Source organism: Taudactylus pleione, unplaced genomic scaffold (assembly GCF_031769625.1).
Source record: "Taudactylus pleione unplaced genomic scaffold, aTauple2 ptg000178l, whole genome shotgun sequence".
Lineage (NCBI taxonomy): Eukaryota > Metazoa > Chordata > Amphibia > Anura > Myobatrachidae > Taudactylus > Taudactylus pleione.
Window position 1 is genome coordinate 11,782,078 of NW_028284580.1, and position 19,144 is coordinate 11,801,221.

Sequence of the window (19,144 nt, forward strand, 5' to 3'; positions counted from 1 at the left end):
TTTAAAGGAATTGCACAACCTCTAGCACAATTCTGAACTGCAATGTTAATATAAATCGTCCAGCTTGTGTGTGCTATATATGAGAGCAGGTGGTATTTTTCCTACGTGTTAAAATATTGCATTTGCATCAGTAAAAGTTCTATTTATCATTAAATATTTGTGGCATATTCCTCAATGTTTGGGGGATGACCGCAAACAATACGTATCCTCCAGATGTAATATGGAGGGATCACAGCAGATATCTGATATCTGCTGTGATCCCTCCATTCCTGACAGCAGACACATTACCAAGCTCCAGAGTTTAGCCCCCGCAGCTTACGCCATCTGAAGACGGTGTTGTGCTGTTGTAGCCTAAAGGCTACACTTAGCAAAAATGACTGAGAGAAGGTTCCTATGGGACCCTCCGCAGCAATGGCCGCTGCACATGCGTGGTTTATAGACCGCACATGAGCAGGAGTCCCGCTAGAGTGAAGGGACCAATGATGAAGTCACTTTACTCCAAGCACATTGCAGGGATGTGCTTGTCCCCGCATGTGCAATACATTCCAGCATTAATATCGCATACTGCAATGAGATCATGGGTGCTAATATCGCACGGAACATGTGAATATTAATAAATTGACCCATTACAACTCAAGATTTGTCCAGGTGTAAATTAGCACTATTTAGATGAACTTGCTCCTAACTATAAATGAAGCCCTTGGTATTTTTGTTTAAGAAAAGCAACTTAATTCTGAAAGACATCCATGTGGACTTGAAAGTAAGTAACCGACATACAAACTCCTAAATCAGGCCATACACTACACAATCAGTAAAGACGACAAGGCAGACGGATGAAGAGAGGAGCAACAGTCCAATAATCAAAGACCTCCATACACTGCATGACGTACAGAGGCGAACTCCAGTCACGGCATCAAGTTGTCTGATCGATGGTTGAGTGGATCGGATAAGTTTTATAACCAAAACGGCCCAAATAATTTATTTAGGCTGGAAACTATTATCGTGTGATTATCGTGCTGGTTTGCACAATTATCCTGCAGTCAAAAGATTAAGAGGGGTATTCAATATGAAACGTTAACTTCACTGTCGATGTTAACGTTTCATATCGGAGTTTTTACCTGCGTTAAAGTATCGGGCGCGCTCCCGCTTATCCCCGTATTCAATATAAAATTAATGAAAACGGGAAACTCCAAAGTTGGATTTGCGTAAAGTTACGAAGTTGGCTCCGGCAACTGACAGTTCCCACGTGGGTGAATCAGCCCACGTGGGAACTGTCAGTTGCCGGAGCCAATCAGCGGGCGCTCTACAGTGAGCGCTGCCGCTGTTTGACTGATGGGACTGCAATGCCCCGTGAAGTCCCAGCAGCGGCCATTCGGGAGCTATCTGTATGTGTGATACAGATAGCTTGTAGCGTGGATCGGGTAACTCGTATTTTTTGTTTTTTAATCTCATGGATTACTGCGGAGACCAGCGCTGGATGTAGGAGTGTATGAAATCTTCATTACAGGGCCAAATTTGAAGGATCTCTACTGGAGAAGGGGACAGAAACTTCTGGTATAGGTAAGTATGTGTGAATGGGTAGGTGTATGTAAAACTTATACTGGGCACGGTGTGGGTGTTTTGTCTTTTTTTAACTATTTATTTTACAGTGAAATTACAGGTGCCGCATGTCTGCTGGCACTTGTAGTTCCACAAGTGCAAAATGGCAGGCATGCTGGCACTTGTAGTTCCACTGTGAAGTACAATAGTGTTACATTATTTGGCCCCCCTATTACCCCCATACCCACCAAGCAAGGGGTATGGGGAAGAGCCCCAGGCTTCAGTGTAAGCCTGTGGTGCTCGGGAGAGGGGGGACCCTTTTGGGGGGGTCCCCGACTGCCCCGAGATCACCGGCTTGCGCTGACCGACTTGGGGTGTAATGCTTTGGACCTGGAGCCCCGGTGATTGGGTCTCCGGGCTGTGGCCTTACACCCCCGGTCGGTTAGGTCTGGTGCTGGTCTTAAATATAGGGGGTACCCCACGTCGTTTTGCCCCCTATATTTAAAACCAGCACTAGTCCCTGCAGCCTGGTGTTGGTTTCTAAAATACGGTGGAACCCTACACATTTTGTTCCCCGTATTATTAGAAACCACCACTGGCTGGCAAGCGTGGGGCTGGTTTGGCTTTTGGGGGGGGACCTTATGTCATTTTTTTCCCTAAATTTTTACAGGTTAACAAAAACGGGAATTTTCTGGAAATATTCTAGGGATGTCTAGACATGGGGGATCACTATGGGTACCCCCATTTTTAACTCCTGAAGGAAGTCGGGCTTTCTAATAGCCGCGGCAAGTGCATAAATGCGACTTTGAAGAAAGTGGTGCAGAAGAGCATTTAGAATGTTTTTTTGGGAAAAATAACTATGCCCAGCAAATTTGGGGTACTTGGAAATGGGGGTCAGCATATTTTAAAGTTGCTAAACAGACTTGAAAAAATCATGAAAAACCCACTTGCGCAAGGAGCTGCAATGAAAAAAAACACCTGGGGTATACTTGGGGACCCCCCCAGAGTCAAGTTCGCTATTTTTCAACTTTGTTCCCCAACATTTTTTTTTTTGGCCCCCAAATTCAAAGTGCTTTTTCTGGGGTGTCCCGATTTTTTATTTTTTTGACACAGATCATTTCAAGGAGTAATTCTGAAGGGTGCAGGCTATTTTTTTTAAGCCTGCACCCCTAAACTCCAATTCTGCACTTTTTTTCGACACCTATTCAATGGTGAAAACTTATCCCCGGTTTTTATCTTCGACTTTTCAAAACTGCGATAAGTCTTTGATATTGAATAAGGTGTAAAAGTAAAACCTCCGATAATGATGTCATAGCTCCGATATTAACGCAAAAACGGACTTATCGCTCCCATATTGAATACCCCTATAAAAGTCCTGAAAATCCAAAAATGGTCATATCATTTCGAAACCTCTCATAACTGCAACAGAAAGTGCAAATATTACATAATGCGGTCTGCTAATCGTGCTTACTGCAGGAGAAAAAACACACACACCTCTGCTATTGCTGTAACATTGCTTGGAACTATTTGCAGAAGGTGACCAAGATATGCTTAACAATTAAGTCTTTAACAAAAAGGTTATTGACCTTTTGTACTGCACGTGCCGTTGGGGAACAAATTGCACTGCCTTTTTTTTTTTTTAAATGCGATTCAGCAATGTCCTTGCATCAAAGGATCCTTGGGCTCTCATCGACAGACCTAGTCCAGTAATGGCAGCACAGTATATATACAATGTTTGTACAGCCAAGTTGGTTATAAGGGTTGTAGACTAAGTTGAGAGCACAACTAACTGTGGGTACAACTCCAACTTGAACTCCAGTTGCTGAGTCACCTATCCCTGTCCAAGTACAAACTTCTCTACAATACCAAATTACATTACCTTTCCTATCCTTTTGTATGTCTAAGATAGCTCATTTCAAATGGGGCACAAATAATAAGCAAAGGCACTGCCAACAGTCATCCCAGAGATCAAAGGTGACCAAGCTGCTAAGCAAATAACAGTTGGTGTATTACTACTTCTTGAAGCTCTGGGTGAGACTGACAACTCACCCTCGGTGGTGACCCAAGGTCCCCTTTGTGCCACCATAACAGCTCTGACCCGTCAAGGCATGGACTCCACAAGATCTCTAAGTGTCTAGTGATATCTGGCACCAATAGGTTAGCAACAGATCCTCTAAATCCTGTAAGATTCGAAGTGGGGTCTACATGGCTTGGACTTGTTTTTCCAGTAAATATCACAAATGCTCTCGGATTGAGGTCTGGAGAATTTAGAGGCCAAGCCAACAACTTGAAATAGGTCATGTTCCTCAAACCATTCCTGAACAAGTTTTGCAGTGTGGCAGGACGTATTATCCTGCTGAAAGAGGACACTGGCATCAGTAAATACCATTGCCATAATGGGGAGCACTTGGGCTGCAATAATGTTTAGGTAGGTGGCATGTGTCAAAGTAACATCCACATGAATGGCAGGACCAAAGGTTTCCCAGCAGAACATTGCCCAGAGTATCAAACTGCCTGCGCCGGTTTGCCTTCTCTCCAGAGTGCATCCTGGTGCCATCTCTGCCCCAGGTAAACAAAGCACACAAGCCTGGGCATCCATATGATGTAAAAGAAAAATGTTATTCATCATAACAGGCCATCTTCTTCCATTGTACTATGGTCCAGGTCCGATGCTCACATGCCCACTGTAGGAGCTTTCAGGGGTGGAAAGAGGTCAGCATGGGCACTCTGACCATACTGTAGCTACGCAGCTCCATATACAGCAAGCTGCAATACAATTTTGTGTTCTCACACCATTCTAACAGAGCCAGCATAAACTTGTTTCTGCAATTTGTGCTACAGTATCTCTTCTGTGAGATCAGAAGAGACAGGTTAGCCTTCATTCTCCCCACACATCAATGAGAGCCTTTGGACCCTGTCAAAGCTGTGCTTCCTTGGACCACTTTAGGTTGTTACTAACCAGTGTATACCAGGACCATCCCACAAGACCTGACCTTTGAGATGCTATAATGCAATCGTCTAGCCATCACAATATGGCCCTCGTCAAACTCGCTCAGATCCTTACACTTACCAATTCTTCCTGATTCCAACAAATCAACATCAAGAATGGACTTTATTTGCTGTCTAATATATCCCACCCCTCAATGGGTAATATTGAAACAAGATAATCAATGTTATTCACTTCACCAGTAATTGATTTTAATGGTATGGCTGATGGATGTATACACAGTCAGTCCTGCTTAGTAGGTTTGCCCAAACACTGCATAAAATCAAGCAGTCATATAATCTCCATAGTCAAACATTAGCAGGAGAATGGACTGTATTGAGGCGCTCAGTGAATTTCAGTGTGGCACTGTCATAGGATGCCACCTCACACATAAACGGTAGTCAAAAGGAGGGGGGGGAGGGTGCGGGGGGGGAGAAAATCCGCACAGACTTTGGTTTACATTATAATGTAGTACATAATTTAAGGGAAGGTACACCCAGGAATACAGTACAGTTAAAACGAGAAGACAAAGTATTCCTATTATAGGGCACTCATGGACTAATTCTAATCAACAAATATATCTTATAGTGTCCCATAGTGAATATAACACATAACTTATTAAAAACTATTTTTAAGACCGCAAAATGTTTATTTAATGTTTTAAATAAAATAGTGTAGGTGAATTAAAACCAATGTTGTCCACAATTATTCATTCATATTTCTGATGTATTTATTGCTCTGATTCGGTTAGATATACCACACTATTATGTATTGGGATGTATAAATTATCCTAAATCACTATGATTAAGCTAAATGCACATCATGATAACTTGGCAAGAATTAAAAAAAAAAAAAATTAAAACGTTTACTTAAAAAAAAGTTTTTATCAAAAATCCTATTTAAATCCAAAAAAATCTGATTTAAATCAAATAGATCAGTTTTTGATTTTTTTTCATCTTTATTTTTAAATCCAATTTAATGCAACCCTGATCTGGTGGGACGCTATTTGAATATCTGCATTAATAATAATTAATAGTGAGATGCAAAAGACCTCACTTGCAATATCTCAGCAGACAGCAACGATATATATAGGCTACAGCTCTGATAATACCTAATTGTAATTTGCTACAACTCAAGTCATGCCAAGACAGATGTTACAATAGAGATACACTTAAACCCAAGTCATGTCCAAATGAAAGTGTAACCAATAGATTGCTTAAACTGTATTTCTATGTTCATGAGATATCTAATGAATAACACTGATTTGTACCGTACGAGTATTAGCTCTTAGTGAGAGAAAAGTGTACACTGTATGGGATAAGTGCAAGCATGCACTAATTGGGATATATAGATAAATAGTTATAATGGATATATCTACCAAGCTGCGGACAAATCAGCTCCCGATAGGGCAGTAGTTAAATGGATATGAGAGTTACTGATATGCCAGTGAATGGAACTTGCGGAGTTCCTAAATGAACAATATGGTTACACTGTAACACAGCCATCTCCAAATTGTGACAATAGTCAGCCTTTCAAACTATTGATGTTCTACATGATAACTAATGGAATTATACGGGGGTGAAGGGCGTACAATTATACAATATGAAATATTGACTGAGGTATATAAATCTATATTGTGATTTACAATCACTCAGATTTGTATTTTATTAGGTTTATAAAATAGAAGTGATTTGGGATAATTTATACATCCCAATAAATAATAGTGTGGTATATATAACTGAATCGGAGATATAAATCAATCAGAACTATGAATAATTGTGGACAACACTGGTTTTAACACATGTACACTATTTTATTAAAAAAATATATATATTTTGCGGTCTTAAAAAGTTACTAAAAGTTATGTTATATATGTACTATGGGTCACTGTTAAGGGGTCTATCCATTAGCAGATAAATTGAACGACTGAACGATATATCGTTCAGTCGTTCATCTGCTACTGGATTGAACGATGACAGATGCGCACTCCTGTGGCCGATAAATTGTGTCTTTCGTCTCTCCAACATGTTGGTCAATTATCGGCAGTTTAAAAGCAGTCAACGACGAACGATATTTTTAATGAAAATTCATAGAAACATTAAAAAAAAAAAAAAAAATCCTCTCCCTGAATGTTGTCATGCAATATCGTTCGTCGTTTGCAAAAATCTGTCATGTACATGACAGATATGTCACCGCAGCCCCAGGAATTTTCAAGGGATAATATTTTGTCTTTCATCGTTATAGAAAAATCTGCTAATGGATAGTCCCCTTAAGATATATTTTTAGATTAGATTAGAGTTAGTCCAGGAGATCACAATAAACACAATTCAAAGTTGACATGGCAGCTCTAGCAATGCTAAAATGTGAAGTTTGAGATTAACAGGAGTAGCCGCGAAGCAGTAAACCACAAAAAAAAGATTATGTGAGTGCTGAAGCATAAACAGATGTGTCTACAAACACTATTGATGAAGTTGCGCCAAAACAGTCCTTCTAGGCTCTTCAGGTTCTTGCAACTTGGCTGTATACGAAGTGCTACGATTCAGTGGCCGCAACTTTTTTTTATGCCAAGTTCCATAGTACTTTGTATACAGATTCAGACTCCGTTGCACACAGGACATACAAGTGTTGCATATCAAATTATTCACTACAGTCTCATGAAGTGGTTGTGTAGCATCACATCACAACCAGGATGCACATTTGGGTGAAAAAGATAAAGAAACTAGACTGCTCGTGCCAGGTATGTAGCACTGCATGGGGTTTTAAGGCTAGGTGTATAAGGATACATCTGTAGTACATAAAATAGTCGATCCCCAGTCACAAAACTCAGTAAGGTTATGAATTGCCTATAGAAGGATCAGCACCACAAGAACTGTTCATAGAAGACTTCTTGGATTGAGTTTATGTGGCCAAGCAGCCATGCACAAGCCTCTGATCACAATATACTGCCATTGGACTCTAGAGCTGCGAAAATGAGTTATTTGGAGTGATGAATAATGCTTCACCATTTGGCATTATGACTAATCACGACTAATTCTAGTGAATTGTTGCCACCCAATGTAGAAGATCTTGAATGGTATGTGCAAAGCCCTGACCATCAACATCATCGAACACAGTTGGGATGAACTGGGATGATAACTGCAAGCCAGAGCTCATCGCCCAAAATTAGTGCCTAATGTTGCAGTCATATTCAAAATCGAATGTTTTATCACCCACTTGTTAAGTATAGATTCAGCGAGGTTGCTCAGTGTGTGATTTCTTCAAGGAGATTGGGAACAATTTTTAAGCAAGACTAAAAATCCTGACCTCACGATCTGTTCGTTGTAGGAGCATTTGAAGCTGCTTATGAGCCAACATGCCTCCATACACACTTGCTATTCTAGAGGGTGATTCAATTCAGCACGATGATGAATAGCCCGGGGAAGGAGTTCCCGAAGCTATTCAATTCTGCATGCTGTTAGCCCGACTAAATGATTTCTTCTCGCACCCTCCTGAGAAATCAGACTAAAGTGCCGAACCAGATGCTGTTTTTCAGCTTCGTGCAGTCGGTACTTTAGTCAGGGAATGCCGGTTTGTGCAACTAAACATCCAGCTTTAGGTGTGCTAAATTTCTTTCACAAATATAAGTGGTTTCAGTCAGACTTAACAGCGCAGTGAATTGCTGCGGGAACACCTTTCCGAGGCTATTCAGCATCTCGCTGAATTGCATCACCCCAATGAGCCAAAATGCCCGATAATTCCATTGGTATGTACCCAGCTTTACTTCTGTTGTCCCCTTGTTGCTTTTTAGCAAGGGCTGGTTGCTTTTTAGCAGGGCTGAAAAGACACTGCAGAATGGAATAAAGCTATATTGCACTTGCTGATAAAATATACATTTGTGGATGATTGACAGTCCTTATCTGCTGAGGCCCTCCCACATTTGCTAGAATTACCTGTTTTTGAAACAGATTAGTTTGATACTTTCACTTTACCCAATACCTTGAATGCTGAGACTAATTTCATGTTTCCTACTGGTCAGGCTAGTCTCCTTCTTTAGCTTTATTGTAGCTCTTTCAGCATCTGAATGGTAAACACATCTGGCACTCCGATTTTTTATTTTCTTAATTCTTGGTATCTCCGAATCTATTGAAAGATTGTTTAGTGGAGGAATGAGCAGGAGAACCCAGAGTATAATTAGTATTCTTTGTTGCGATGCAGCAAGGACCTAAATAGAATCAACCTGAATATACTCTATGTTAAGGTCATGTCATGGACTTTCTGAGAAACGGTTTTGCATAAAAATACTTGTGTTTGCTGAGGATCAGCATACTGCAAATAAATACTATTAAAAGATCTTGACAAGGGGTAACGTGACAAACTTTTGTCCCAGTAACATACTGGAGCTAAGGCAAAAGTCCCGATTTTGTCTCCTAGTTTTACATTTTGTACACTTTTTATGCTTAGCTATGGTTCTCGGATACTGGAAATATTCATTTTGAGGTTGCCTGTTTTTCATTTAATTTATCCTCTTGAAAGATTAAAAAGTAAAATAGCTTTCCTGGCTTTTGAACGGTCTTCCTGGTTTAAACTTCTTGCGTCATGAGGAAGAGAGTTGAGTTAACTCGTCCTTCGATCCTTGAGGCATATCATGGGATCACATTTTTCTTCAAATGGAAATCACTTTCACAAGGAAGATTGGTAAAGCTGTATTTAGACTACCAATCTACCATCCAGAGAAGTAGCCATAGTTACAGGTCTCTTCAAGTCACACAAAAGCATGATGTAGTCTTACATGAAGAAACAATGCTGTTCAAAGTAGTAACACACAAGAAGTCACATTTTGCATAAAATTATGCTCCTTCACTAGATATTATCTATTTTTTTTCTTCAACGTCTGTCTGAAATTTCTTTTTCCGCAAACTAAGAACTCTGGAGGCTGAGGATATAAAAATAACTTTTTTTTTTTTAAATAATTTTTATTGAATTATCAAACAAATATGGGGTACAGAAAAGAAAAAGGAAGGGAAGGAAGGAAGGAAAAAAAAAAAAAAAAAAAAAAAAGAGGGAGTTACATATGAGAATCCAAAATCATAAATAGAGAAAAATCAGGGAAATACCAAATTTAATTTAAATGGCTGTCCATGAATAAAGTATTTTTCCAATTTTCTTATTCATGGGGTCTAAATTAAGCTATCCGCCTGCTAGAGCATGGAACATTTTTTACTGCCGAGGGCCATTTTGATATATATAACATTATTCCCGTTCCTGGTGCAGGCCACGTCCCCTCCGTGCGACATCACATGGGGGGGACCACAATTGCCGGGTGATTACAGCAATGCCCGGAGCATCCTGAGGATGCTCAGGGGAGTGGTAAGGGCAGCGGTGTGACAGTCTGAAGCATCCTAAGGACGCTCCAGACGGCACTGCTTCATAGATTTTTGGCTAGCGGAAAAAAGCTCTGAGGGCCAGGCCAAATGATTCCGCGGACCTTATACGTCCCCCGGGCCTGAGGTTCCCCATCCCTGTTCTAAATGGCAGTAGACTGCAAAAACATGCTTGTCACAGTTGCACACACTTTAGGAACCATACACCAACAAATAGATAACTATGTTCTAGTATCTTATTAGCCTGACATTACCCCCAATTGTGTCCACACAAAGGATCACGTTATTAACAAGTGGATTATGCAGGAAATATCCTTTATTTTCTGCCTGGCTCCTGAAGCAAGTGCTTTTGTTCAGTTACAGTATCCCTGGATATGTAACACAAGAGACTGGACATGGGAAAGACAAATCCGTTTAGCTGTCAGAAACAGCTCAACATAGAATACTGGAAGCACCAGGATAGTCACAGGCCTTACAGGTAAGCCCCTATCAGAAAACATTAACTGCATGCAACTTGCCAGTGACACTGGGAAAGAACAGTATCTCCAATATATACAGTAAGGGGCCATTTCAAAAACTACCTGTATCTACCCATCTAGTATGGAGCTTAATATTTTAATGGCTGCCATAAATATTTAAGAAAAAATATATACATCTTGTGAATAACATAATTCCCATAGCTTTTTAGATTGGCTTTCCAAAACTAACCCATACATTCAAACCTTCCCAGTACTGAATACAAATGTTTCCTGGCAGCATCTCTTCTATATCCGGAGGAGAGCTGCATTGCACTGTACCCCTTGCCCCAATACCACAACTTGAGTAGAAGACTATGTACACTTTTTTGCACGAGCTCTGCTTTAACAGCTTCTCTCTCTACTTACAGTAGATCTTCCTTCAAATTACAAGACTGGCAGCAGTGGAAAGATTAGTATATATTAATTTCAAAATTAGACAATGTTAGAAAAGGTATTATAACATTGCACTTAATATACTATTGCAATAAAAACACTCAAATATAACAAATTTATAGAACAATTTATTGGCATACTCAACACAATTTGCTATACTCAACATCTACTTTAATGTGTTTTAGGCAACCTGATGTTTAATTTAATCTGAATGAATGAGATTTGACTTACAATTCTCCAGCATCTATTACTGAGCAGCAGAGATGGTTCTTAAGTTCAGGTTTTTTGACAAATCTTGTATATTTTGTGCAACACTAGGTATAATAATCTGGTCATTGGGCTGTAATTACATATTATAGTCTGTTTATATTATTTAGCAGTCATGCTAAGGAAGGAAAGTAAAAAAATAAAATAAAAAAAAAAGACCCACAAATTTGTATAGTCCTACCATTTAAATGAATAGTACATTACCTTTGATCAATTTACAAAACCACTCTCTCTTAAGAGGAATGTTTCAACCATGATACTGAACAAACAGGTGACACAATTTACAAGGACTTTCCACAGATTCACACAACACATACAAACAATAACACAGGCACCTCTCACATAAACAAACAAGGACAGACAATAGCTAATTGACTTTCAATAATACTTTAGCTTTAAAAGATATTGAATTATCTGGTAATCTGCTCAGTTCAACACAGTGACCGCAAACAGATGCATAGTGGATCAAGTCAAATTAATTGCAAACCTATTGAAGATGAAAACTAATTTGTGCTACAACATCTAAAACAATGGTTAAGAGATACCGATAAGGGATTAGTTTCTAAAATAGATAATTTTGGGGGGTCTATTACTAACCCCGCACAACACAAATGTAACGTTTTAAACTGAAGATTGATTAGTTCATTTAATATTGCAAAATATACTAAATGCACATTAAAATGCATCTATAAAAAGAAGTTTGATTCTACAAATAAGTTAGATGCGTGCAAATCATCTCATATCTGAGGAAAGGGTCCTGAAACTTTTGACACAGGAAAAACAAGACTGCACTGTTGTGACATCGGCATGCCCTAGTGTACAAAGCAACTAATACTCTCGGTAACTGACAGCTAGGCAGAGCTAGTTTAGAGAAATGCACAGTCTGCTTATTTACTTAGAGAAGCACGTCCTTCTACACATGGCAACCTGCTACAAAAGTGAAAGGGCATAGTACTGTAGACATACAGTAAACAACTAAGCATTCCAGCTATTCAACTCAGTGATATCCTATTATATTAATGACAAATAGCAGCTGCAATTATTTTAACAGTCTATTGCAAACCTTATGTTAGGAAATATTGAAAATAAAGTACAGTTGACTAGGTAATTCTCTCTTTGTTTTTTTATTTGGGGGGGGGGGACAGACGGGCATTGGTAATGACCGACCCCCAGAAATATTTGCAATTTCAGAGATCAGGAGGAAGAAACACTGCAAAATGTATTTCAGCTGGTGTTTTACCTGAATTGAACACGATCACCAATAACCAAGTTACCTATTATGTGATTAAAATTAACAATGTCAATGTTTCTAAAGAAACTAAAGATTTTGACTTTCTAATGGGTGTCTACATATCAGACTTATAATTGCAATACACTTTTTATCCCCATAGAAAAGCCTTGGCTCAGGAGGTGTAGATGCAGTTTAATAAATGCCGTTTCAAACAGCCATTTGTAGTTGTTCTTCTGGTTACCATGGACAGGAATAAAAGCTACACTTATCCTCTTCCTTGCATCATAGCAACAATACTTTAAGTACCAACAATATGATAGCAGTGACTGTCAAATTGCAGTAGTGTGATGCTCGGAGGAGAGGGTGGGGCAGCCATTGGCATAAAAGCATACAGCCTTCACATTCAGAAGGTTATTTTATGTAACATACTGTATGCCATTGTCTTAAAAGGCACTGTAAATTAGGCTACCAGTAAGTACATTATATGTAAAAACGTGGTTCAATTATTATGACTACCTAATTACCCACATATGTACAGAGTGGAAAGCACATGGTTTTACCTGCATTTCATCAATATCTAAAGCATTCATGTAATTAGGGACTTGCAAAATGGATGATCCTTAACAATGGGTTGCAATCCTAAATTCTGAAATCAGACCCATTTCTAGTGTGCTAGATATAATCATGTTTGTACTTTCAAGGACAAGCACTGACACCTTTATTGAAAGTTCCTTTTCATGTTATCAGCTAGGTGTATGGTTTTTCACTACAGTTCACAACCTTTAAATGTTGATTTTCTTTAATTTTTTCTTTTTTTTTTTTTTTAATAGTACTACTACACTGTAAAACACATTTCAGAAACGACATGTGTAATGTAAATAAATGTAGCAAAATTAAAAGAAACAAGTTTAGAGCACTGCAATGACTGTAAAGCTGGGTACACACTAAATGATGTAACAAACAATGCAGGGTCGTTCCCATTTCACTGAATCCCAGGGCACACGATATGGAGCGTACGCACTATGCAATTTTATGAACAACGGCACGATATATCATGTCAAAGGATTGTATCCAATTAGTCTTTTCTCCTGTACACACTACAATTATCATGTCGTTTACTGGCAGTCCAGATGACATCTTCACATGAAAGATTGGACAGAGATATCTTGCGGACATGCAATTGTCTGCGACACGCAGCACAGAAGATGGGATGATTCGATGAACGACGGATGTATACGATACTGTATATCATTACAATTTACATCAGAACTATATAATGGATGACACACCATATAGTGTGTACCCAGTTTTAGACTATTGAAAGCCTCGTGAAGCATCACATGTGCCAGGCCCAGAAGTCAGATCCCGGAGTGGCAGACCAGGCAATTTCACAAACAGTACAAGTACTGGAGATGCAATCTTCCATTCCACACTGCAGGCCTGATCCCGCACTGGTGAACGCAGATTCCCGAAGGTCAGGTATCTGCGCAGGCACATGACCTGTACTGCGCATGTGCAGTACAGGTCCTGCGTGTTTGCACGCAGGCTGTCAGTGATTGACAGTCTGCTGCCATTTGTGGGCGGGGAGGGAAAGAGCCCAGGATCTCCGTCGACTGACGGAGATTTCCTAGCCCCTTTCTCTCATCTGCGGTGGATGGCTTGCGTGACTCCATGGGTCACTTAGCCGGTCAATGCTCTCACAAATTGTACAACGCAGCTTGGATAAGTAATACATGCAGGAAGCGTGATGCCTCCTGCTGCATTACCGCAATTGCAAATCTGCTTGTGTGAGCTTTGCAATTTCGTCCTAAGCTGAATCAGGCCCTATATCTGCAACTTTTACATTTATAGTCTATGTAGGTGATTTAACATCACTAGTTTTCCTGCACCTCAGAGATGGATACGTACACAGCTGAACATGGCAGGATGTTCGACAAGATATCACCGCTAATTGAATTGTCCCCTATGAATCGAGCTGAGACAATTCTCCCATTTTTTGCAGAGAAATTGCGAATGCAAGGCTATATTCCGCCTGCACAACAACATTAAACATTGAGTATGCATTTTAGATACATTTACTGACTAAAATTATCAATAAATTAAAAAAAAATAAAAAAATTGTTACTCATTTTAAATGTATTGGTTTTCTACAAATAGACAATTCCATTGATGTTTCATTAATAATGGGACAAAAGTAACTATATACCAAAGGCTTGGTTTCATAGTGTAAAAAGAGCTGATGCTTCAGCAGTCTCTGAACTAAATATAGCCATGACAAGTCTACAGAAAAAGGTTATGCTGCAACCCTGAAATTGCTACACATAAAGGAAGCCATCCTATGGATCTATGTAAAAACAGTACAACAGCTGCCAATGATACTAGCAATTACCTGCATTCTCATAGGAAGTCAATGTAAATTGATATTTTTTGTTTTTTTTAACACCTCTGACAACATAATCCAAACCATTCATACACATACTACAACCACAAGCTAGTGGATTAAAAAAAAAATAAGAAAATGTATAAAACATGACATATAAACATACACAACTATTCAAAATGCTAATAATGTATATAAAATTACAGTAGCTCTAGTCTGATTGATAGATAATTAAGACATTACTGCATGTTGTGCTCAGATGGGAAGGTGCTGTGGCCTGGATGCATTCTTTTCCATATATGTACAAAAAAAAAAAAAAAAAAAAACCACCACATTGAAAATCATTCAATTGTAAGTATGTGTAACACAGGTAGCCTAGGAAATTATAAAGCAGCAATGCTTACTGCAGTTGAAAAGATGCCAGAATTAAAAACTAAAATGTTTTAATTTTTTTAACCACATTTGAGAAATATTTGAAAACAATGGACATAAATGTTGGTCTTTGCTTTTGTTTTGGAACTAAAAAGATCCCTTTATCTGTTTTTAAAAGCCCTAGAGCCATGGGCCATTGCCAGGAGCTGATGTGATATCTGCAATGCACTGCCTAAGCCTATCATCAAACTGCACAATTGCTGAGCAATGGGCAAGTATTGTAGCTCTGCTGCAATATTTCAAGGTCAAGCATTACGCAATCATTGATATTAGCTGGTAAATAGGAACCCAGCTATCAGTTACAGTTACACTGTGAGACATAGGCATGCCATGCAAGAAAACGCTGTGTTCTACAGATCCAAACAGGGAATTTGTTAAATTAGTCAATATACAGTGTTGCATATTTCCCACCTTCTGCTGGAGGCCTCTACATTAACTGCTGTTTAAAACCTTGCAAATTTTGTTTTGCAATACAGAAGCTGTAACATCATGAGAAGTTGTGAATGTACTATTACTTCATTCAGTATATTAAGAGCCAAAATTATGCACAATTCTACTTCACAATGCTCTAATGATTCCAGCAAAAATAACAAACCATTATGCTACATTTCACTGATGGTCGGTTACAAACCTAAGATTATAAAGATGTTGGCATAAAATGAAGAGAATAACCCCACATCACATTCCCATCTAATTTCCTTGTACTTAATATTTAGAGATACACACGCACACAAACACATACAATACATATATCCTCACCGCAAAAGGAAATATGTTGTCGGCTCTGTTCAAGCTGTCTTCCATCCAAGATTTTTGTGCAAAGGCAGAGTTGGGCCTGGCATACTTCTGCAATTGGATGTGGTTATTTCCAAAATTTTTCTTTAGGGGTGAGATGGAATTCAATGGTGTTATTCCTCCATTAAGTCCTCTACGGTGATCCCTACCTTGGGACCCACCCCAGCCTCCATATCCACTGCCACCTGGGCTCCATGAAGAAGATGGTGTAGGTGATGGGCTTTGGTAGCTGCTCCATGGAGAGGGAGGCTTGTTGAGATTATTGGCTAAATGGGGTAGTTGGTTAAAAGCGGCATTTCTGTGAGGGAATGGGGGAGGATGTGGACTGGCAGGAGACCTCCTTTGCTGTTGATGTTGGTTATGATGATGCTGAAAATGAGGATGGTGGGGGTGATGTTGTGACATGGGTCCAATCTGTGGAGAAAAGCTACCTCCAAAACCGGGACTCACGTGGTGAGGGAAATTTTGGAATAGCAAAGCGCCATTATTTGCTGAAGCAGCAGTGACCCCTCCCTGATGAAAAAAGCTTGCATCTTCATTAATTATAGTGTTAGAAGAAGGAGCAATGGCAGCTGACCAGTTGCTAAAACCTGTAAGTGGGGATGCAGAGGAAGTCAGGGTCTGATTTGAAGACCCAAGCCCTGATGCCTCTTGGTAATCAAACCCTGTCAACACAGGAGATTCTATTCTTATTTTCTCCTTGCCATTTTCTGAAGAGCTATCTCCTTGATTTTCTTCTGATTTCACTTTCTCAGGGTCAGGTAGAATTCCTGCTTCCTGGCTTTGGCTAGGGGAAAGCTGCTGTTTTTCTAAGGACTCTTGCTGTTCCTGTTGTTGAGATTTGGATTTGTCTGACCCCAAAATCTCATCCTGAATGTTATGGGCAGCTGGAGCAGGAAAGAGCCAAGCTGATCCAGCATTGCTGCCATTGGCAGCTGTGTTATTTATAAAAGCAGCGGGGCTCTGGGATGCGTTTTGATGATGGTGAGGAGGCTGCAGATGTGGATGAAACCTGACTGGAAAAGCCGATTTATTCCCAGTGTTATTTTGCACCAGCACTCCAAACCCGTAATCCCCCATTACAAATTTTCAGAACAAAAATATTTTTTCTGGTTGAGGCCAAATTGTGCTTAATGTGTCAATTTTTTTCTGAACACCTTTCACCAAAATATAATGGTAGTTACAAATATCCTTCTTTACAAAAAAAAAATAAAAATCTGCACCTTCTAATGATATTCCTTTGCAGACATTTACCACAGCCTAGCGTGCCGTCTTGTCAAGCGGAGGAGGAAATAATGGGTGGAATATACCAAAATATTCTTTGGTTTAGTGAGACTGGGTTGTGCCTGGGCTGGCTTCTGCCTCACCCCCAGCTTCAATCCATTAAGTGCAGCACAGAGATCAATGGGGATTTTTCTGTCATTGAGAGGCTTTTTCCTTTCATGCAGCTAACAAGGTATGGAGGCAGAATATAAGGGGGCTGGATAGGATCTTCTCCTGGCTGCAGCTGGCTGTATGTCCTCCTCCTCCTCTCAGCACCCTGGCTCGCCCATCATTCAGAGAAAAGAGACAGAGAGAGAGGAAAGTAAGATGACGTCTCATTTTTTTTCCTCTTTAGAATGAACCAAAATCCTAATGCAACCAACGCAAATATTTATATATTATACACATATACATACACACACCTACATAGCTGCATTCATTAGCATTACACCTCACAGACTATATATGCATACATATATACATGGCTTCATACACCATCATTCCCAGGACACCAGAGCCACCCACACAGCACAGCACTATACACTACAGTCACCATGCAGAGTAATTACCTCATGAAGCCAGCAGCATATTCTGGGGCAGCAGCTGTCTGTCTCCGGGTAGTATTCTGCCTGCTGCCGGGGACTGGGAGTATATATATGTATATTATTCTGAACAGGGGATAATGCTGTGTCCCTAGCGCAGGAGCTCGGCCCCCAGCCTCAGTGACATTACAGCATATGGTTGGCTCTGGTCCCCCGCCCCGGTGACAGCAGCAGCCCGGCCCCGGTGTGTCACAGCTGAGGAGAGAGATGGTAGTGCGACGCCGTGTTAGTGTGTGTCAGGTGAGAGGAGGAGGAGGGGGGGGTCTCGGTGTCAGGGGGGAGCAGGAGGAGTAGGGGGGTCCGTGTGTCAGGCTCCGGGAGCGGGGGAGGGGTACCCTCTGTGTGTCTATCTCTCTCCAGGGTCTGTTCGACTCCGCTGCTCCTCCCCGTCCTTCTAGTCAGGACCGAGCGCAGAGAGAAATGACAACCAGCTGGAGCGAGAGGCGCTTCCGGTTCGCGCAGTCGGCGGACACAGTGCTGCCCCTCTGTACACCGACAGCCAATGGCGGAGAAGAGAGGCAGTCGTCACAGCCATAGTTAGCCAATCGCACCCTGACTAGTGCCGCACAGGCCACGCCCTAGAAGGTCAAAAGAGGAAGGAGAAGCAGGTGACGTTACAGAAAACGCTGACGCTAAGTAGACATAACATAGGATGCTGCGCTCCGCCTATGAAGGTCACCATTCTTAGCTCCGCCCATTAAGGTCACTGCTGATGAACAGTGCATGAACAGTCAGTGTCTGTGACAGGGTCAGCCAGAGGAGGTTTGGGTGTTGCCTGCTGGTGACAGGCAGGATATAATCTGCATTTTGCTCTCTCACTTTTAGTAAATCAGCATTATTGTACTGGATTGAGATATATTATACTGTGTAGTAATATAATAGGTGTATATTAGCATTATTTGTTTTTCCATTATGTGTACTTAAAATAATAGAAATTATATGAAAAAAATACTTATCTTTTCACAAGCATAATTTATACCTTTACATTGAGTTTAGTGTTCCTTTATAAAAACTCTAAACTTTCAAGAGAGACCTGAAGCAACAATAAGTAACATAATTGGCACTTAAAAGGTATTGTATCCATCAGTAAAAAAATAAATAGGGCTATAAAAACGGGACATTGTAGCAATATTATTACACTTAAACTTACCATACATACTTGTGACCCTTAAGGTTTGTGAATCTCATAAGGTGCGTATCCACTAGACGAGAGTGGAACGACTGTACGATTACAACATTGTAATCGTGCAATCGTTCTTCATCCTGTGCAGTGGATAATGTGCCCAAACTAAACGATATGTCGTTCAGTGCAGGCACCCTCCCTCATCCCCGAACATGCACAACCTGTCGATATCGGCATGTTGGCCTGCATGTTAAG

At 40.3% G+C, this 19,144-nt stretch overlaps 1 protein-coding gene across 1 annotated transcript in view; it reads right to left on the minus strand.

The window, feature by feature from the left end:
• CPEB4 (cytoplasmic polyadenylation element binding protein 4) overlaps positions 1-18,208 on the minus strand; it is a 120,694-nt gene extending 102,486 nt beyond the window's left edge. Inside the window, exons 1-2 of the mRNA XM_088475780.1 lie at positions 17,734-18,208; positions 15,866-17,441 (exon numbers count right to left, since the gene is read on the minus strand). Of these exons, the coding sequence (XP_088331906.1) occupies positions 15,866-16,981 (1,116 nt within the window). The 5' untranslated portion in view covers positions 16,982-17,441; positions 17,734-18,208. The remainder of the gene's footprint in view (positions 1-15,865; positions 17,442-17,733) is intronic.
• Between the last annotated feature and the right edge of the window lie 936 nt (positions 18,209-19,144).